Genomic DNA, 22,403 nt, shown 5'->3' on the forward strand with positions numbered 1-22,403 from the left:
AAATGTTTGAAATTCATTAGGCTTTGTTAATCCTGTGAATTGAAGTTTGGTGGATATTAATGGCAAACCCAACCTTCAAGTACTATACTATGGTGCAATCAAGATTTGTAGAAGATAAATTTTGGAATTTGGCACCAGTAGACAGTTGTTCACCTACCCTGTCATAATTGTGTGTTTTAAAGATTTTGTTGATTAATTGCTTGTCTATCTAAAATTGGAGGTCCCTAAATATGTGATTAATTTGTTTTGTCTTTTGTTACATACCAGGTCCATCCAAGTTCTGATGCTTATCTTGCAGCAATTATAAGTTATAAGGCTCTTCCTTTCAAGAAAGCTGAGAAGAAGCGTATCCATCTTATTCTACACGCTATTGCCCTCGTACTTGGTATTATTGGGATTTATATGGCGTTCAGGAACCACAATGAAAGTGGTATTGGAAATCTATACAGTTTACATTCCTGGCTTGGTATCGGGCTTATTTCTCTTTACGGCATTCAGGTAATTTGGTGGAGGGGTTAGGGGCGGTGGGTGTGGCCAGAGTGGTGGCGGTAGGATGTGGCGGTGGTGGCGGCAGGATGAGGTGGTGGTGGCAAGATGTGGTGGTTAGGAAATTAGGGAGGGAAGAAGGATGTATATGAATTTTTTTTGTTTTTATTTATTAAACAATTAAATAAAAATATGAATTGACCAAAATACCCTTAACTGAATAAACTTAACTGAAAATTTTAACTTAGTTAGTGTCAAAGGACGTAGGGTGTTATGAGTTTTATAAAAAAAGGACTGTGACTGTAATTATTGAAGTTAAAGGCTATCCGTTGCAATTCGATACAAACATAAAGGGCGAAAAGTGTAATTTATCCATATTTTGGTGTAGGATACATAATGTGTAGGACTCAAACACTTTTAAATAATTTGCGACTCGTAATAAATATGTGTAGGACACAAAATTTTCAAATAATTTTGTCACTTCTAATAAAATTTGTGTAGGAGTCAATACATTAATGATGGTGAAGGAGGAATTTATGCTTGTATTAATAAGACATGAGTAACTCTTTAAAATATTTATTAATATTCTACATCAAAATGTCTATACTACCCTTAGTAATTAAAGCATTAATTAAAAATGGACAAAAATGATATCTTGATTCACAACCATTGATAAAAAAAATATGGGGTCTAGATTAATTCATCTTTTCTTCTTTTAAGAGGAATCTTCTCAATTGTACCTCCCCCTATATATATATATATATATATATATATATATATATATAGGCCGGTTAACGTACAATAGGGCTTATCGTACATTACGTACGCGATAACCCCAGCCGTCAGATCTTCATCTCCCATGCGATTTAATACCTCCATGCGAACTGTACGAGCTGTGCGAATTCAATCTTCCACATGCGATTTTCTCCAGTCACAACTGTGCGTAATTTCATCTCGTACACAATGTACGTTAAGGAATATGTAAAAAGGGCCTAAAGTGTGAGAAGTGTATTATAACACTATGTATAATACTATATAACACCATATAAACACCGTATAACAATATGTAAAACCATATAATACCATATAACACTATATAACATTATATAACAAATATAACACTATACTTCTATCATAGACATGCTATCAGACAACCTATAGTGTTATATTTGTTATATAATGATATATAGTGTTACATAGTGTTATATGGTATTATATGATGTTACATATTGTTATACGGTGTTTATATGGTGTTATATAGTATTATATATAGTGTTATAATACACTTCTCACACTTTGAGCACTTTTTACAGGATCCTCTACCTATATATATATATATCAAAATCAAATACGTTTGCTATATTTTGGTAAATGATGTAACTCAATTTGATTGAAAATACATTGTCTACTAAGGGTGAGTAGATGAAATAATTCATATAAAACGATATAAATATAACCTTTTCCGATGACTTCAAAAACGAAGTGCGGTTTTAGAAAATAGATTTCCTATACATTGAAAAACCTGAAAAACACGTGTCTTGTATGCCATTCTATAAAACCTTTTTTGCACTACTAAAACACCAAATTTCTTGAACTTGGGCCATTCAAATAGAAAAGGTAAGAAATGGACACAGCTGAATGGTGGGCAAATGCCCACCCTACCAAGGTTGTGTATCCGCCACTAGGTGGAAGTTTTCCCACCAATGCCAAATATTTGGCTTCTAGATTTTGATCCATTGGAGTCAAGTCAATTATATATATATTTTAATACATATTTACCCCTATTTTATGGTACTTTTTATAACTTTATCATTGAAAATAATATCTAAATCATTCATATTTGATAATTACAGGTTTTCGAGGGCTCTGAATGAAAAGAAGCCCAACACGAGCCAAAAATCCAAGATTCCTAGAAAATCAGTAATCTACCAGATACCGTGTCAGGCTATGGGCACGACTGTGCATACCAGCCCAGTAAGGACAAGTCAACAAACCAACGCTATTTTGGTCAACAAAATTATGTGCGAAGGCACGACCGTGCACCCTTAGTCACGACCGTGGAGGATAAAGACAAAGCTTGGGCATGGCCATGCTTATAACTGGAAAGGACTACAAAGACAAGGACCACAGGTTGTCGGGGCAAAAGGACGAGACATGATCGTGCATATATGCATTTATATCAAAAGACAACAGTTATTGGGCATGACCATGCTTATTTCACAGAGCTGGGGAAAGGGTTCATGAAACTTCTCATATGAGACAAAAGACAAGGACACAAAAGGGGACAATAGTACCTAAAAAGAAAAGATGTTTGTCTCCCTAAGGACAATAGCTTCTAGAAAGCTTTGGCCTCCAAGCATGAATGCTACTATATATAAAGGCCTTGAGTTCAAGGAGTAAATCAAGTTTTGCATTTTTTCATGAGTTCAAGTTTTTGCATCAGAGTAAATCAAGTTTTGCTTCTTTTTTTTTTTTTTTTCATGAGTAAATTATTTTTAGCATTTTTTTGGTAAAGTATATTGCACATAAGTTGCATTAGAGTTCCCTTATTTTGCAATATAGTATAGAATTAAATTAAGGGTAAATTAGTTTTTGATTCTCTATGTTTTAGTGGTTTTAACCATTTGAGTCCAAAATCAAAATGTTTAATGCCCTGAGTTCCTATAGCTACTTTTCTTAACCATTTGAGTTCAAACTTCTAACACTGTTAGAATTTTTTGGCTAAGTATAGTTAAATGACCAAAATACCCTTGTTTTTAAAAAATAAAAAAATAAGTTACCTGCATCCTGCCCTAAAACCCACAACACAAACACGCCTTCTACTTATCACCCAGTCACAAAACCCTAACAAAACACCACCGCCGTTGCTTATCATCCATCAATGGCGCTCAAGAACCTAAAGGGCAGCCAATCAAACAAGAGAAAGACACTATACAAGCCAAGGTTTGTTCGATTTTTATCTATTTAACTTTCACATGAAAATTGATTGCCTTGTTATTGCTATTGATGGATTGCAAAGACTAACTTTCATTGGCACCTGTTTTATTCATATTATTCATATTATCAGTTGACGATAAGCCATGTTTGAATTTTAGATGTCCAAGTTGTAGACTTGATTCATATTCAATATTCATTTGCAATTTCATTAAAATGCAATAAATTTCATTTCAGTTTGACAAAAAAGTAGTGTTGGATGGTGGTGTTGGGGTTTTAGTGGGATGGTGGTGGTGGTGTGGTGGTGGAGGGTGGTGGATGACCAAATTAAAGTTTATGCATTAAAGACTTGTTCCTTGTACCTATGTGCATATAAGACTTGTGCTTTGTGTGTAAATGACCAAATTATCCTCATAGTTAACAGACTTGATGGATGGAGTTAGAAATCTGGACTCAAATGGTTAAAGAAAATGCTTATGGAGACTCAGGTCGTTAAACTTTTTGCTTTTGGACTCAACTATAGTTAAAACTCATAAAACACAGGGACTCAAAAAGTAATTTACCTTTAAATTAACTATTTGTGGTAACAACCTAAAATCCTCAGCTATGAATTCAAATATTGTTAATTTGTGATTACAAGGGTAACCATGAGGATAAAATTCTTTTAATTATGCTGTTAAGAGTCATTGATGTATGTGTGTTTGCTTGCAAAAGGACCAAATTCATTTTTGATTAATTAGTTAGGCTACTATTTATTCTTCTACTAACCTATAGTCCTTGTATATATAAATTCCAAGCTTATTGTTTGATAGCTAGGTTAGTGTATTATGCTTCAAGATTGTTAATAATGTGCTGAATGAATTGTGCACCATCTTCATGTATTGCATCTAGATAAACTGTTGTAGACGAATTTTGATAGCTAGGTTAGTGTATTATGCTTCAAGATTGTTAATAATGTGCTGAATGAATTGTGCACCATCTTCATGTATTGCATCTAGCTAAACTGTTGTAGACGAATTAATAGTATTATTGCTTATAAAAATGAAATGGGGGTTTATTTATTTGGATATCTACGTGGTAATTACATTTAGATTTTAAAGTTTACCATAACTTGTATTAGGCCTTTAAACGAACTGAAAGTTCATGAACGTATATAGTAAACAAACGAACATGAACACAATTTTTTTTTCATTTAATTAAATGAATGAACATGAACACACATTTTCATTTATGTTCGTGAACGTCCGTTTATGTTGGTTTATTTACATTTGTTTATGTTTGTTCGTTTCAAATTAAATACATAAGTAGCTATATTTATATATATTATTTAACATAGAAGGAACTTTCTAACTACTTGTATAAATCTAACTAATTGGCAATTGAGATTTCTAGTGATAAAAATGGGTTTCCAATGGAATTTATGGTATTAACCACTAATTTATATAAAAACATTACTTTAGGTTAGTTTATGTTTAGTCAATTATGTTTATTTATGTTCGTTCGCGTTCATGAACTGTTCGTTTAGGTTCTAAACGAACACGAACATGCCCATTTTCTTAATAAACGAAGAGCAGTAGAGATGCGTTCGATTATATGTCTGTGTTCGGTTAAAGTTAGATGAGCGAACACGAACATGTCTCTATTCGTGTTCGTTTCTGTTCTGTTCAATTACATGCCTAAGTTGTATAGTTTAAACAGTGGGTTTACCCATACACTTGATAAGTGTCTGCATTTCAATAAGGGCACGGTAGAGGTGTTTTAACGGGTCATGTTGGTAGGTTAACTTGACCCAAACCTGAAAATTGTGTTACACCGATAAACCCAAACACACCGTTTATTTTCCCTTTGTAAATCTACTAAGTACTTTGTTTGTGTGTATTCAAAACTCAGGTTTTCGAATGGATGCCCTAACTCAAGCAATGCTTTGGAGCGTGTTTTTGAGACTTGATTTTTTTTTGGAATTGCATATTACAAGGAGGACGAGCCCTTAATTCGAAGCCTTAGTCCAACAAGATCTATTTTTAAGGGATTACAATAGGGAATGCAGTGGTTTCATTTGGAACTTTACACATTTTCGCAATTACGACGTCCTACATGAGCATCATGTTGTAGGACATATAGAGGATGCGAAACAAGAGTTACTTAGCGTCTTGAAGACTTTGGTATAGATTTGGATCACGTAGGGTACGACATTGAGCTGATACTTGTTGATAGAAACATTCTTGTTTTCGTGTATGGTGGAGGGTTCCTAATTTGCAATTTGATTACGCTGACATCAAGAGTAGTTCAATGCCTATTATGACTTTTCATGGAACTAGAAAACTTGACCTGGGGTACAAGGATATGGAGGACCCCATAGATCCAATGCACTACTTTTTGATGTATGCTCTTCCAAATGAAGAGGAGGGAAATGAGATGGTCGACTACTTCATATATCATTCTTCGACAGATCACCAGTTGTTCCCTACGATGGGTTTATCAATGGCGACCGACTATCTAACCTATAATGAGAGGGCATATGCTTTATACATGCTTATACCAGAAGAATTGTTTCTATCGATAAGAAACAAACATCCCGTTCACTTCATTGAAATGCATGAGTTGGTCTACGGTCAGATAGAATTGCTCCCATAACTTATTGAGCTTCCAAGCTTTGTTCGATTTGAGTCTTTGTATTACAACAATGAAGAGTCTTTGATGGTAGTTGAAGGATGGAGCAAACACTTAGGAGGAGAGCTGTTAGGAAGGCTTAGGTAGAAGCAATTAGACATTAAAGCTTAAACATATGTTTGTTAAAAACTAAAGTATGGAATCAAAAAGTAATGTAATACCTGACTTGGTACGATGGCAAGGGTAGAGCAAAACGTGGAACTAGCGGTGCCGGCTAGAACACCTTGATTAATCGTGTAGAAATCCCATCGCCGCCTTGCTATATCGTACCGGAAAAGCATGTATCGCCAATGTCCATTAACCAATATCAACAAAGACAAGTTAACTCCATTGTTAATTGGAGCAAGGTGATAAGAGCGGATGTCAAACATCCAGATCAGTAGACGATCATTGGGGATTATTGATTCTAGCCGCCATCGGTTCAAGTTTTCAGTTAAGATGAAGAGTGAAATTCTTTCTAGACTTTGAGGCCTCATAAAATGATTCATAAAGGTGTCGATCACGACCGTGTGTCCATCCATTATATGCAAAACTTCTGAAATGTGAAAACCTATTGGTGGAAGTACATCAAATACGGGAAACCGGGTCAAATACACCAGTAGCTTGTCTCTAAAAATCAGTAAACAGGTATTTGGGGGCAAGTTTGATACCATAGTTGATCTCCTTAAATCATTGGTTTCCGCTACTATAAGATTATCAACCAAATTACAAATCATTTGATGGTTTCCTTGTTCGTTAGACAACTGTCTCCAAAGGGTAATACCACCATCAACATGACGATAAAGAAATTTCACTACATAAGTAGCATCATTTACCAAGTCTTGGTAAAACCTTACCCCATTTCTCAAAAGCTCAATCATCATCATAGGAAATACAGTAGTCATGTTAAAAAATTGAATTCTCCTAACCATTCCATCCCACAAGTTTACCATTAACAAACTCACACCCGGAATGCCAAACAAAAGAATACTTCCCCAAAATCCTACAAGAACGAGCATCTCCTTCGGGTCTATAAAAATGTTTCGATTTTCAAGCAACCTATTAACTTGAAGCCGCCTGATTTCAACTTCACCATTTGCCTCTTCTCGAAGACAAGAAATCCATCCCAAATTTGGGTTAGGGTCAAAGTTGACGGGAAGATTTTGATAGTGAGTAGACCTCCAAACATAACGTCTATTAGCCGCTACACTGTTGTATTGCCTCCAAAAGTTGGCGGTGGAAGTGATAGTTTCCAAAATCTTTAACTAACTCATTACGTTCGCTCTTATAAATCTCGAGCTAAATATATAAAATAATGTATGTCATTTAGGAACGAGATACAAAAAAACGATTTAAATGGCATTAGTTGCAAGAAAAATGTTTTATTTGAGCCTGAAAATTAATTATTTAATGTGTTACTAAGTCACTATGTATTACACATATTCAAATATGAACATTATATGAGACAACACAACACAAAACATAACATGACCCGAACACAACACGATTTTAATTTAGGTAGGTCCGACACCGACACAAATAAATATATGGGTTGGGTTAGCGTTGAAAGGTACAACTCCCTAACCCAAAACCCGTCATCTACCTGAATCGACTAATACCCGTGTAAAACTCACACAAAATGATTCTAAAGCAAAAAATGTAACATTTACTACTCCCTATGATATATCTAACAGCTTTGAAATAACCTTTTCAGAACCTTAAACTAACATAACGTCAAATACATACATGATCAAATAATCAAACAATTTGGCCATAAACTCTAGCCAACACATCAACAACAATGGCACATTCAACAATTCAGAAATCAAAAGTGGATCTTCGTTACAGCACAACAATAATACCTTAACTAACAAACCTGCTAAATCAGTAGAGATTAGAAGTAAAATAGTACTTCTAAATCAAATCAAGCCCTTGCAGTGAGGATGGGGGCGAGTAGGGATGAGAAATTTATACAGAAAATATGGGTATAGTAATGGTACGTACCATACCGGTATTGACCGAACGGATACAGTACGTTATTTGGTTTAGAATGTAGCACAATTTTGGTATTGGTAAAATATGGTACAGTACTAGTTCAAGCCTTTTAATGAACGGTACCGTACAGTACCATATACTATACTATATTGGTACGAACCAAACATATACGGTACGGTATTCGGTTTTGGGTTTAGCAAAAGGCCTGGTCTATTCGCACACGTCCTTAGTCTATTTAAACACTCAAAGCGCCCCGCTATGGCCAAAGTGGGGCGCTTTGGTGTAAAGTCAACAGACAAGGTCTGACAGGTTCAGTCCTTGTCTGTTGACTTTACATCAAAGCGCCCCGCTTTGGCCTAAGCTCGGTGCTTTGGTTTTTTTTTTCCAAAGCGCCCCGCTTTGGCCTAAGCTCGGCGCTTTGGTTTATTTTATTTTATTTTTTTTACATTTTGGGCGTGTTTTTGACTGGTGACTGGTCTACGTTTAAGTTCAAATTTTACATTTTTGGTCCAAATTTTACAATATTTAATTTGTTTGTGCACATATATCTAAAGGTGAAGTCCCATCTCAATATTTAATTTGTTGAGGCATCTCACTATCGCGTACAACCCTTTCCAACTCTTTGACTAGTCCCATCCGTGCTATAGTATACATTTAGCAGTTCTTGTGGGCTCCACAATGCCACTTGCCACAATGAAATATAGTATACATTAGGGTGTAGGGAGTGGTTAGACACTTGAAAGTGGTAAACTTCAAAATTAACCAATGAGAGTGTGCCACGTCATTTAGTCATAAGTGTTTAAACTATGTTGAAAAGCGTTGGCAATGGTTAGACACTTGGTGAAGTGGTAAACTTTTTTTTTTTTTAAAAAAAAAGAAAAAGGTGTGATTGGTTAAAGATGGCATGGACCCCACCACCGACGGAACAAAACTCACTGTTCTTTTTCATGATTTTATCATGTGTCGTGTTCTACCGTGCACTAACAATTAACATGTTTTGTTCTAATTAATCTTCTTTATCACACCCATTTGAACTCTTTTCTTGAATCTTGATTTTATATGAATTTACAAGGCTTGTTGTATGAGATTCTTGAAAAAAATAGTTCAAATAAAAAAAATAAAAAAATAAAAAAAATTTACAAAAGTATTAATTTCAAACTCAATACATCAACCCATAACCCATGTGATAAAATGACAGTATTGATTTTATTACTTTTAATGTAACCCCATATGTTCAAGATGTATGTTAAATGTGTTTAATAATAATCACGTTAATTCTTTTACAATCCAAGAGTACGTTTGTGTTTGTTCAATATATGCATTACATCACGTTAAAAACCGAATGTCACTGACACGACCCAATCAGATTCAATACGCACTTGTACGACCCAAAATGACAATATACATCATAATACTACAATTAATGAAAAAATACGTCATGTACATGTACGGTAGGCGGCTGACACACATAAAACTACTCATAGGAGTACTTGTGCTTTCAAACCAAAATGATACGATATAATGGAATACGTCATCACACGTAACCGATTTGATCCGGAACTTGCAGTATAGTCCATATATATTAAAAAATGATGTATAATGGAAAAAGCGTAAAATTTAGACTATTATCGACACGTTTGTGAATTAAAAACAATTTTAAAATTTTAGAAAAGGCCCTAAGCGCTGCGCTTTGACCTAAGAGGGGCGCTTTGCCCCAAAATGTAAAAAAAAAAAAAAACCCAAAGCGCCGAGCTTTGGCCATAGCGGGGCGCTTTGATGTAAAGCAACAGACAAGGTCTGACCGGTTCAGTCCTTGTCTGTTGACTTTACACCAAAGCGCCCCACTTTGGCCATAGCGGGGCGCTTTGGGGTGTGAAAATAATTTTCTCCGTGTGTGAATAGCATGACCCTTAGCAAAATTTATGCATTGGTACTATGTGGTATGGACCGTACAGTACGGGTTCGGTGCTAGTACCGATCGTTCACATTTGGGCCTACTTGGAATTCCGGGGAGAATTTGGTTGTGTCCGGTATTAGTTCGATTCTGACAACATCGGTACCTAGTATTGTTCACAATACAAACTTTGAATACAACTTCAATTTGAATAAAATTTATATCATACTATAGCTATGTATTCAGCTTTTAAAAAAAGTTAATAAATGAATTTATTAGAGAAAAATAAAATTAAATGAAATGAGTTAAAGCATATAGTGTTTTTTTTAGTGTAAGGGGTAAAATTGAATTCCAGGGTTTTGGATTATCTTATGTTTGGTAAACTTTGAGATGACAGAACATAACATTAAAGTATATTTCATTGAATATGATAAAATCTACAAGCTTTGGTATAAAAGTCTTGTTGCAATGTAAATTATGTTGGCACATGTATTTTGAGTTGAGTTATAGGAAATGATAACATAAGAAGCTTGTTTAGACTTTAACATCATCAAGAGGAACATTAATGCCTTTCTGAAAGCATTCATAATTAAAGACGGCATAGTTTTTAACGGTCTTGTACATCCTCGGCGTCTTCTCGTCAACCAAAACATCCACCGGGCCAATCTCTTTGTTAGGGTCAGGTTCTATAAACATAGCCACGGATATTCTCCCCTTCCCCTTGTTTGTCACAACCCTGTGAAGCGGACTCTTGAAAATCCCATTACTCAAGATCTGCAAAACCAATAAAACTTGTGTAAAGTATAACTCTATCATATAAGCTTACGCTGCCCATTTGATGTGTCAAGTACTAGTACACACAACTAACATAGTTTGAAACGAGTATGTTGTAACCTGCATTTGATCGCCAAGATTAATGAAAAGGGCATCGCGTATCACAGGAACCATGTACCATTTACCATCATTAAACACTTGAAGCCCTTCGACTTCAGGATCTTGTAATAAAAAAGTAATCCCAGATTTATCCGAATGGGCTTTCAGACCAAGCACTTGATCTGGGGTTGGACATGGTGGGTACAAAAGAAACCTCGCTGACATAACTTCATGTTCTTCAGTAAATTGTTTCGAAAAACAATTTTCTTCCAAATCTAAAGATTTCGCCATTGCCTCGAATATGACTACAGATATAGATTTGATCTTCATGGTATAGTCATCGACGGTTTCCCTGCATAACACACGACTCTTTGTTCTTTTAACATATTGAAGAGTATAGGTTATCAATGCATCTGGATGAAGAAAGTTAGAAATGGGACCTGAAATTCGATGGGTTTTCGGGCCAGAACTGGAGTTTTCTTTGATCTTTGGGGAGAAGGAGAAGAAAAAGGCGATCACACCAATCTTGAACTTGACTCTCAGAGACTGTCACGTCGTTTCCATAGCCTTCAGAAGAACCAGCTTCTCTGTAGTATTTTTTCTTTTCCTCCAAGGGTAGCTCCAAGAACTGTTTGCTCACTTGTCGAATGATGTCTAGATATGACTCTGAAAGCCCGTGATTTACAGCCTAATTTTGAATATAAAAGGTCAATGAATTTGAGTACCAACTTTCATCAAGAAATCTTGAATTTCAAGATAAAAGTATTTATTTTTATGGTAGTTTTAAGCTTGGTTTTAAAAAGCGTGTGACACTCTCTGATGCATTGATCTCAAAAGCCGATGCGTGAAGCACACGCATCACGTATTCGAGGCGAGCATTATGAAAAATACTAAAAAACTATGTATAAATAATAATTTTTTTAGTAGTTTTTCACAAAAAAAAAAAAAAAACTAGTTAACTTTTAAACCCTAAGATATAAGATATAAAATCTTCTTGTAACTTAAAGATGACTACAAACTAGCAGAAAATAAGTGTTCTAAATGAACCCAAAAACAATGTAGATTTTGGAGATAAAAAGTGAATGAATTTGAGTCCCAACTCTTATCAAGAAATCTTGAATTTGAGATTTTCAAGAAAAAGTTCATAGTTTTCATGCTAGTTTCAAGAACATTAACATCTTCTAATTTCAACACTACTACACACAAACTAGCAGAAAATTTATAAAATAGACCTGAAAACAACCCCAAGTGGTGAGTGCTGATCTGAGTTTATCTAGCTCAGCTTGTTGATCATCTTGTTTAGAAGAGGAAACAAAACAACCAATGTCAATGATGGGCACCGGAGCAAAAGGAGGTGAGGTTTCTAAAGAACCAAATTTGGTGTAGTTGTTGTTGATCATGTATTTGGAAGATGGTTGATCACCATCTATAGCCATCTGATATGGAGTTTTCTCTGGGAGTGAGTCAACTGAAGCCATGGATCAACAGAGAAGAGTGAGAATGAGAGATGAAAATGGGTGTGGGTTCTTGATTTATATAAACAAGAAAGGTGGCATATTTGTATTGCTTTGTTGATGCAAGATTGGCTTACTCTATGTCTTGAAGTCTGTGAAGGTGGCCAACAAGATTCCGCTATCTAAGTTTCTTGCCGGGCTGTTTTCTATATTTATGTAGAAGTTTTGCCGTTTAGAAAAAGTAGGAGTGTCCTCTCGGTTCTTGATTTATAAAGATTGATGTAACAATGAGGTAAATGAGTATAAATTCCAAGATGAGATAATGCCATAACACCAAATAAAAGACGTGTTGGAAATGTGTTCCTTGTAAGTGATTAAATGTTTTAATTTTATGGTAGTAGATGTGACAAATGAAACGGAACCTAATGGATAAACGTGAAATCTGAAAAAATTTGAGATGAGTATTCGGGTATAGAACTGGATATGAGATTTGTTTTAAAAAAATCACGAGTGTAGGACGGCCGAACGGGTATAGTATCATGTGATAACCTAACCTATCCGATTATTTACCCCTTTACCTGAACCAATTTAATTTTTGTTTTTATTTTTCATTGGCCTTTTTTTACTAGTGCTTCATTTTAGTAGGCTAATTATGTGGGAAAAAAAAACTTTTCTTTTACAACTATATATTTTATAACATTATTTATATTTTGTATGCTATGAAGTATGCACTTAACTTTTGGTATTTTATCATCTTATAATTTTGTATTTTAGATATTTTAATAATTTATGGCCATGGTGAGATGTATGTAGTTTATATATATATATTTTTTTAATTATCATGTATGTTTACTTGAAAATCACAAAGTATATTTTTTTTAACAAACTGTTGGTGCACTTGTGTCTGTACTTTGTCTGTATATAAAACGATGTCCTTTGTTAGTCATGTAAGTTTGACCAAGTCAACCATCCTCCGGTTTGACTTGGACAAACAGTTTGAATATGGTTGTAATTTGTCTGTCTCGAAGGATGAGACATCGAAGGATGATTTAGATCCTTCGATAAGCTCGAAAGTTAACCTTCAATAGATGTAGATGGACCTCGAAGGATATGCCATCCTTCGAGGTATATGTGTATCCTTCGATAGCTGGGTGCTCGATAGATCATCTATCGAGCAGTCAACATGATCCTTCGGACAGACATTCGGTGTTGGGTATAAATACCCATGTAGTGTGTTCACTTCAGTAGCTAGACAGATGAGCAGAGACAGAAAGATAGACTCGAGAGATAGTGAGAGCATTCTGTCAAGAACACACACACACTGTTAGAGAGTTTACAAAACTGATTTGTAAACATTGAGCTTGTAACCGAACCTTTCATACGTATTAATACAAGTGGTGTTAATCGGTGAACTTTGTGTGTCTTGTGTTTATGCTTGTTTCATCTCGGTTTGCACTCTAGCTTGGATTCCGCACTTGCTAGTGTGTTTCACATAACAAGGTTAAGGTTTGAACTCATCCTCCGAGGGACCTACAATTGGTATCAGAGCCATGGTGCCCGATTTAGTAAATCTAACCGTTTACTAAGTCACATGTGCTCTAGATCTGTGATTTTAGTGATTTTTTTTCAAGAAGAAAGGTTGGGTGAAAATGAGAAAAACTCAGATCTGGACCCGAATATTCAGATCTGTGCTGAAACGAGTGTTGGGTTTTATGTTTTTCACCTAAATATTCAAGTTATCATCATCAAAAATTGTATACAAAGTGTTTTCGTCAAATCTGCAAAATTAAACAGAGGCTGTGTTCTTGATGTTCTTGGCGGCTTCATACCCCGAAAGATGAAAAAGGTGCTCGAAAGATGAGACTTTGGGTCGAAGGATCCAGATCTGGATCGAAAGATACCAGATATTTGTGGGAACCCTCAACAACTTCGAAAGATATATCCTTCGTTCTTGGCACGAAACAGTTTTCGAAGGATCATCCTTCGGTTGATCAGATTCGATTGATCAAAATATCTTTCAAAATTTATGATCTTTCATAAGTTGATCCTTCGATAAGGCCTTTCATCTTTCGAGGAAAATAACATCAATCGTCCAGCATATATCTTCTGTTTCGAAGGATCCAGATCATCGGCCAACAAGATCATCCAGTTTCGTCAGTTCCTTACTTTCGTCGACATAAAACAGGGGTTTTGATTGTTTGGAGCTTATGAATCGCAGGAGGATAAACATACACATAAATTGGTAATAATTTGTTTCTTCGAAGATGGAATCGCTGAAAAAGATTGTCGGCTGGATGATGTTAGCGGCTCAATTTTTCTTTTGAGGGTGTTTGTCTGTTTTGGTGGGTATCGCAGACAGAGAAAAGAGCTGCTGGAGTTGTTGTGTATCGAAGAAGGAGAAGAAGGTCAGACAAATGTTAATGTCGGCTGTAAAGTGAAAGGTGGACTGGGAAACAAAATTGGACAAAATTAGTGTTGGGCTTAAGGAACAGGCCCAGGAGAAACTAAATGATAAAAGTCCATGGATTGATTCTTGTTAGTTTCCCACTTTGCACATTCACAGAAAGTATTTGGATTGGAATTTTATTATGAGATCAGACAGATTGTTGGGGTTGCTCATTTAATTCACTTGGAGTCGGGTCGGGTGTTCGCGAAGATTATTTGACCGGGCTTCCAAATCTCAACATCAAATTCGTACGAATTTGGGAGCGCGCGGGATGACGCGGCATGATGAAAACAAGAGATGATGAAAACTTGATTTTTGAAAAATGTGGGGTAGTCACGGTTACCGATGAAAATGTCAAAAATGGTGACGTGACTACTATGGGCCAAAAACAAAAACCGTATGTTCACTTCCGCACGTCAATATTTATGATTGTTATCGGTTATTCGTAAATGTTCGAAAGCATTTTGTTTATTGTCATATTCTCGCATTTGAAAACGAACGTATGAACCTGGAATGTCAATACCGGTCCTAACGAGTTCACAAAGTCTTTGGAGGGATACAAGTCGGATCCTACGGGTTACTAGGCGAAATTTCTTTATCAACTAGAATATGCAACGAAGAAATCTTTTTGTTTATTGTCATATTCTCGCATTTGGTAACGAATGAATCAACCTAGAATGTCAATACCGGTCCTAACGAGTTCACAAATTCTTTGGAGGGATACAAGTCGGATCCTACGGGGTACCAGGGGACGTTCTTATTCAACTAGAATATGCAAAGAAGAAAGTCATTTTCGTGATTTTTCAAACAACCGAGAACATTCAATGAAGATTGATGACAGTTCCGCTCAGTGGAGGGAATTGGTGAACATTTGAAGATAAATTCTACTCAGTGGAGAGAATTTGTTATGTGAAATTGACGACAGTTTCTTTGAAGTGGAAAGAATCTGTTAAGGTTTAGAGATTTTACCAAAGAAATGGGGGGATAAAAATTTTCATATGTTGAATTTCTTCGGTAAATTTCTAAACGCAATCACAGGTGGTAGAGTTTGTGATTTTCTGGTGATACAAACGGTTCTGCGTGGAATGTTTTGCACAGACACATATTTGAGGATTTTAATTAATTCTCCAGCCAGCGTGAAGAGTTTTGCACGGAAACATACAGGTATCTAAAGTCGACAGTAGTTTCAAAGCGCTGTTTACTGAAGACCTGGGGGAATCTTTATGAAAGTTGATAGTTCAAGGCTGAAGACCTGCAGGATTCGGTTTTGGGTTTGATGTTTCTTTGGGATTTTACAGGGATCTGGGGGTAACTCAATTCGTTGAGTTTGCAAACGATGTACTTGGTCAAGCTGACTTCCTGAGTACTGATGCTGAAGATCCGTAGTGCATTACGTGGTCAACTTCACAAAGGCGAGACAATGAGATCTGGATGTAGTTCAACTAAGCGTGCTGTTTGGTTGAGCTTGCAAGGGATACACTTGGTCTAGCTGACTTTCCTGAGTGTTGATGCTGAAGATTAAAGTGCATTACTTGGTCGATTCCACAAAGACGGTTTACAGAAGACAGTTCACCAGAAATCTCTATCAATGTAGTATGCTTGAATGAAACAAAGGTTTTATGACATATCAAGACTTGATGCAGTTCTTAAAGATTGGAACCCTTATCAAATGCCGGTTGGAGTATTGGAAGATTAGCGGAAGATCGGTCAATTGGTCCTTGTGAGGAAATTGCACAACACCCAACACGGATACGCGTACTTTGAGGGGGAACTATTATACAAGGAGGGTCAAGATACTACTTACCTGGATCATCGGTCAAGGGGGAATTTGTTAACACAAAGAAGATAAATACTTGACTGAAGATCGATTGCAGTTGCATTTTCAGCATTCGACAGCAACGGACAAGGGGAAATTTGTTGATGGAGATTTTGTGTCCGATGCTTGTCGAATAGATTAGTTATTATTTTACGCCGAATTTGTAATAGTTAGTGAAACGGTCAAAAGAATGTGTATTGACCCGCTCGTTTGAAGTGGTCAAACGAGAGGGTTATATGTTTGACCGTGTGGATTTTGCTAGACAAGTGGGTGTGGGTATAAATACCAACCCTTTGTCATTTGCAAAACTTAGAGAGTTGAGAGATAGGGAACTCATTTTGTGAGAGTTCTTAGTTTGCTTTATTGTGTGGGGGAGAGATCACCACTTGGTCTCTCCCCGGATGTATACTCCTTTGGTATTAGTTCGGTTATCATATAATCGGGCCGATTTGTAATGTTATACTACCGATTAATACAAAGAAGTGTGTTTATCCATCTCTAATCTCTCCCGTCTTGAACCGATCTCACGCTAATCATGGTTTCGGTCCCGAAACACAATCCTACACAAACACACCATTTTGAATAGATAAAGTGACTTCAAAACAAAATATAGAAAATGGGCGGTTGGTTAATTAACTTATATATTATGAAAAGTTCAGCATAAGATCATTCATTTGGTGTAATTAATGTATATATTATAAGGCATAAGATCATTTGGTATAATTATGTATATATTATAAGAAAATCAAGAGTTAAAAAAATCCATTGACACGTCTGTTAGCTATCATATCAGATATCCTTAGACAATGGACAATGCGCACATTTATGGGTGCATTTGACTTATGTGGCAACATATGTGGGAATGACATCATTGGAGGGGAGCGCGTTTAGGGTGACACCCTTGGCTACGTGAGGCATAAAAATTGTTGGGCCCGGAGAAACGCATTTGTGCCTCTCCCTTGGAGATGTGAATAGATGGTCTTACAAATTCTATACATTTTCCCATTTTCCCATTTTCACATTATTACATGTTTTATAGATATTTTTCATTTTAAAAGTGTTTTCTTAATAACCTTACTTTTATTTAAATTCGTATAATTAAAGTTTATAGAATATATTTAAAATATTGCTTTTCTACAAAAGAAAATTTTGTAAAAGTTAATATTAAAATTTTAAAACTAACTTTGTTTATAAAAGTAAGTGAGAAACAAATATTTTTTTAAAAAATTTTGGTAACAATGATTTCTTTAATAAAAAAAGAGTTTAAATAAGTGAGAAAGGTATCACATCACAATGGCATTATCTTTTATTTTACCATCTAATTCACACACTTACTAAATTTAGATTTAAATCTACATCAATACCCACTATGTATGAACTACAACGAAACGCGTATATATCTTAGTCCCATATCCGATTGTCAAATAGTATCTTGTACACAACCCAATATCAGTCGGGTTTCAATATAGTAATTTTCCATCTGGTATTGGTTATACCCTTCGATTTGTTAAAAAAAATATACTTTGTGATTTTCAAGTACACATGATAATTAAAAAAAATATATAAACTATATACATCTCACCATGGCCATAAATTATTAAAATATCTAAAATACAAAATTATAAGATGATAAAATACCAAAAGTTAAGTTCATACTTCATAGCATACAAAATATAAATAATGTTATAAAATATATAGTTGTAAAAGAAAAGTTTTTTTTCCACATAATTAACCTACTAAAATGAAAGCATTAGTTAACAAGGGCCAATGAAAAATAAAAACAAAAATTAAATTGGTTCAGGTAAAAAGGGGTAAATAGTCGGATAGGTTAGGTTATCACCTGATACCATACCCCTTCGGCCGTCCTACACTCGTGATTTTTTTAAAACAAATCTCATATCCAGTTCTATACCCGAATACTCATCTCAAATTTTTCAGATTTCACGTTTATTCATTAGGTTCCGTTTCATTTGTCACATCTACTACCATAAAATTAAAACATTTAATCACTTACAAGGAACACATTTCCAACACATCTTTTATTTGGTGTTATGGCATTATCTCATCTTGGAATTTGTACTCATTTACCTCATTGTTACATCAATCTTTATAAATCAAGAACCGAGACGACACTCCTACTTTTTCTAAACGGCAAAACTTCTACATAAATATAGAAAACGGCCCGGCAAGAAACTTAGATAGCGGAATCTTGTTGGCCACCTTCACAGACTTCAAGACATAGAGTAAGCCAATCTTGCATCAACAAAGCAATACAAACATGCCACCTTTCTTGTTTATATAAATCAAGAACCCACACCCATTTTCATATCTCATTCTCACTCTTCTCTATTGAACCATGGCTTCAGTTGACTCACTCCCAGAGAAAACTCCATATCAGATGGCTATAGATGGTGATCAACCATCTTCCAAATACATGATCAACAACAACTACACCAAATTTGGTTCTTTAGAAATCTCACCTCCTTTTGCTCCGGTGCCCATCATTGACATTGGTTGTTTTGTTTCATCTTCTAAACAAGATGATCAACAAGCTGAGCTAGATAAACTCAGATCAGCACTCACCACTTGGGGTTGTTTTCAGGTCTATTTTATATGTTTTCTGCTAGTTTGTAGTCATCTTTAAGTTACAAGAAGATTTTATATCTTATATCTTAGGGTTTAAAAGTTAACTAGTTTTTTTTTTTTTTTTTTTTTTTTTTTTTTTTTTTTTTTTTTTTGAAAAACTACTAAAAAACTATTATTTAAACATAGTTTTTTAGTAGTTTTCATAATGCTCGTCTCAAATACATGATGCGTGCGCTTCACGCACCGGCTTTTGAGATCAATGCATCAGAGAGTGTCACACGCTTTTTAAAACCAAGCTTAAAAACTACCATAAAAATAAATACTTTTATCTTGAAATTCAAGATTTCTTGATGAAAGTTGGTACTCAAATTCATTGACCTTTTTTGTTCAAAATTAGGCTGTAAATCACGGGCTTTCAGAGTCATTTCTAGACATCGTTCAACAAGTGAGCAAACAGTTCTTGGAGCTACCCTTGGAGGAAAAGAAAAAATACTACAGAGAAGCTGGTTCTTCTGAAGGCTATGGAAACGACGTGACAGTCTCTGAGAGTCAAGTTCAAGATTGGTGTGATCGCCTTTTTCTTCTACTTCTCCCCAAAGATCAAAGAAAACTCCAGTTCTGGCCCGAAAACCCATCGAATTTCAGGTCCCATTTCTAACTTTCTTCATCCAGATGCATTGATAACCTATGTTAAAAGAACAAAGAGTCGTGTGTTATGCAGGGAAACCATCGATGACTATACCATGAAGATCAAATCTATATCTGTGATCATATTCGAGGCAATGGCAAAATCTTTAGATTTGGAAGAAAATTGTTTTTCGAAACAATTTACTGAAGAACATGAAGTTATGTCAGCGAGGTTTCTTTTGTACCCACCATGTCCAACCCCAGATCAAGTGCTTGGTCTGAAAGCCCATTCGGATAAATCTGGGATTACTTTTTTATTACAAGATCCTGAAGTCGAAGGGCTTCAAGTGTTTAAGATGGTAAATGGTACATGGTTCCTGTGATACGCGATGCCCTTTTCATTAATCTTGGAGATCAAATGCAGGTTACAACATACTCGTTTCAAACTATGTTAGTTGTGTGTACTAATACTTGACACATCAAATGGGCAGCTTAAGCTTATATGATACAATTATATTTTACACAAGTTTTATTGGTTTTGCAGATCTTGAGTAATGGGAATTTCAAGAGTCCGCTTCACAGGGTTGTGACAAACAAGGGGAAGGGGAGAATATCCGTGGCTATGTTTATAGAACCCGACCCTAACAAAGAGATTGGCCCGGTGGATGTTTTGGTTGACGAGAAGACGCCGAGGATGTACAAGACCGTTAAAAACTATGCCGTCTTTAATTATGAAAGCTTTCAGAAAGGCATTAATGTTCCTCTTGATGATGTTAAAGTCTAAACAAGCTTCTTGTAGTCTGCAGAATCTAATGGACTATTTTTAGAATCGGAGAGTAATAAGAAATAATATGCCAAAATACATGTGCCAACATAATTTACATTGCAACAAGACTTTTATACCAAAGCTTGTAGATTTTGTCATATTCAATGAAATATACTTTTAATGTTATGTTGTGTCATCTCAAAGTTTACCAAACAGAAGATAATCCAAAACCCTGGAATTCAATTTTACCCCTTACACTAAAAAAAAACACTATATGCTTTAACTCATTTTCATTTAATTTTATTTTTCTCTGATAAATTCAATTTAGTAACTTTTTTTAAAAAGCTGAATACATAGCTATAGCTAGTATGATATATTTTTTTTTAACCAATTGATCTTAACTATTAAAAATAAGTGCACTTTACATCAATAGCGTAGGTAAGCGAGCAACAAGCTGCGCCGCTACCCCTTTCTGAATAGCAAACCCTAGCCTATTAAAGACAAACCCCTGCCCCCTGTTGATGAGCAACTGTTATGGACAACCTTTTGGACCCTAGTCAACAAACGGATAGCTTCTGGAGCTAGGGAGCCAAAGGTGTCGAAGGCGAAGGGGACAAATGCATGTTGGTTATCAGCACATGCTTTAGCGTGTTTATCCATCTTTTTTGATTCTGCTTTCCTTATAGCTTGTCCTGCTACAAACCCGCTTTCCCTTAAACCAGCTAAGGGGGAGACTCCCGTGAGATCCACACAAGCATGTTTCCCTCCTGCCCAGCCAAAGACGAGCAGATCCGCTGGTCTCAGTGTAGATCTCCCTTCCATGGGGTCTGTAAGGAAATTCACAGGGGCCTCCTTCTTCGCAGAAATCCCCGCTCTCCTCAAGATGTCCCCCAAAACATCTCTCACCCAGTCATGCCGATATTTGAAACCAGGGAGCTCCTTACAATGAACAGCATGCTCCCCGTATTTATCCATGCAGGCTTTACGACAGATTGGGCAGGTTTCGTCTTCTGGATACATAGGGATCATCAGCCGATATTTGAGGATAGCCCTATACTCAACAGCCGACATGCATTGCCCTAGCCCCTCGATCGGGATAACAGTCAAAAAGTCTTGCGCATGGGGGCCTTTCAAGCACTCAATCACCGCCTTCTGGCGGGGAGACAGATCAAATGTTTCTCCCAGACTCTGAGCGATTTTGTCAAATAGAGCATTCGCCAAAGTTTTTTGTGGCTTTGGGGGGGGGGGGGCGGTGTCCATATTAGAGAAACCGCCAATATCAAAGTCTGGAAGAGAGACACTTAAGTACTCAAGGGCCTGTTGGTAGTCTACATCAAGCTTAACAACTCCACTGTTCCGAAGGATATGGTCTTGCAATACATACGACTGAGCTCTAGACGCCACAAAAGCATAAACTCCAACCTCCCGAGCTGAGAGGAGGCCCAAACCACCCAAACGCATCGGCAAAGATGCCAAACGCCACTGAAGGTCACCAAAGTAGGACCCCCCACAAACAACAATGTCCTCAATAGCCTCTCAGAGACCATCGTCAAAACAGGATATTGCATTTGCCATCAAGTGGGGTTGGCAGGTCCGCAACCCAAATAGTAACTTAGCTACCCCCATGCAAGACCTTAAAAGAAGAAGCTCGCACTGGGGGTCCTGGAGGCAGGGCAGGAGTTTCATAAGGTCAACCGCTGCCGATGCCCGCCGCCCAGCTAATTCCCCGATAAAAGCAGAATCTCGGCTAACCGCCCCCCCCAAGGAGCTTAACCCCCCTCTCAGGTCTACCTATCCCTCTCGGGAAAAGGCCGTCCTGATCCTTGAGACCGTCACATGATGGCCAGTACACTTCCGTTTTCTTAATATTGAGATGG

General features: G+C 36.3%; 2 protein-coding genes across 2 annotated transcripts; one reads left to right on the plus strand and one right to left on the minus strand.

Moving 5' to 3' along the window:
* Nucleotides 1-10,418: 10,418 nt before the first annotated feature.
* LOC110883549 (protein SRG1) lies at nt 10,419-12,332 on the minus strand. The gene is made up of 4 exons (XM_022131272.2): nt 12,064-12,332; nt 11,272-11,519; nt 10,853-11,183; nt 10,419-10,732 (listed from the first exon to the last, which is right to left on the minus strand). The coding sequence occupies exons 1-4, from the start codon at nt 12,307-12,309 to the stop codon at nt 10,493-10,495; spliced, it is 1,065 nt and encodes a 354-aa protein (XP_021986964.1). The 5' UTR covers nt 12,310-12,332; the 3' UTR covers nt 10,419-10,492.
* Nucleotides 12,333-18,817: 6,485 nt separating this feature from the next.
* On the plus strand, nt 18,818-20,650 carry LOC110886631 (protein SRG1). The gene is given in 5 exon segments (XM_022134443.2): nt 18,818-19,149; nt 19,531-19,778; nt 19,855-20,111; nt 20,114-20,184; nt 20,305-20,650. Coding segments are annotated over 5 exon segments (1,062 nt in total). The 5' UTR covers nt 18,818-18,903; the 3' UTR covers nt 20,545-20,650.
* The last annotated feature ends 1,753 nt before the right edge of the window (nt 20,651-22,403 follow it).

Source organism: Helianthus annuus, chromosome 10, assembly GCF_002127325.2.
Source record: "Helianthus annuus cultivar XRQ/B chromosome 10, HanXRQr2.0-SUNRISE, whole genome shotgun sequence".
NCBI classification, from domain to species: domain Eukaryota; kingdom Viridiplantae; phylum Streptophyta; class Magnoliopsida; order Asterales; family Asteraceae; genus Helianthus; species Helianthus annuus.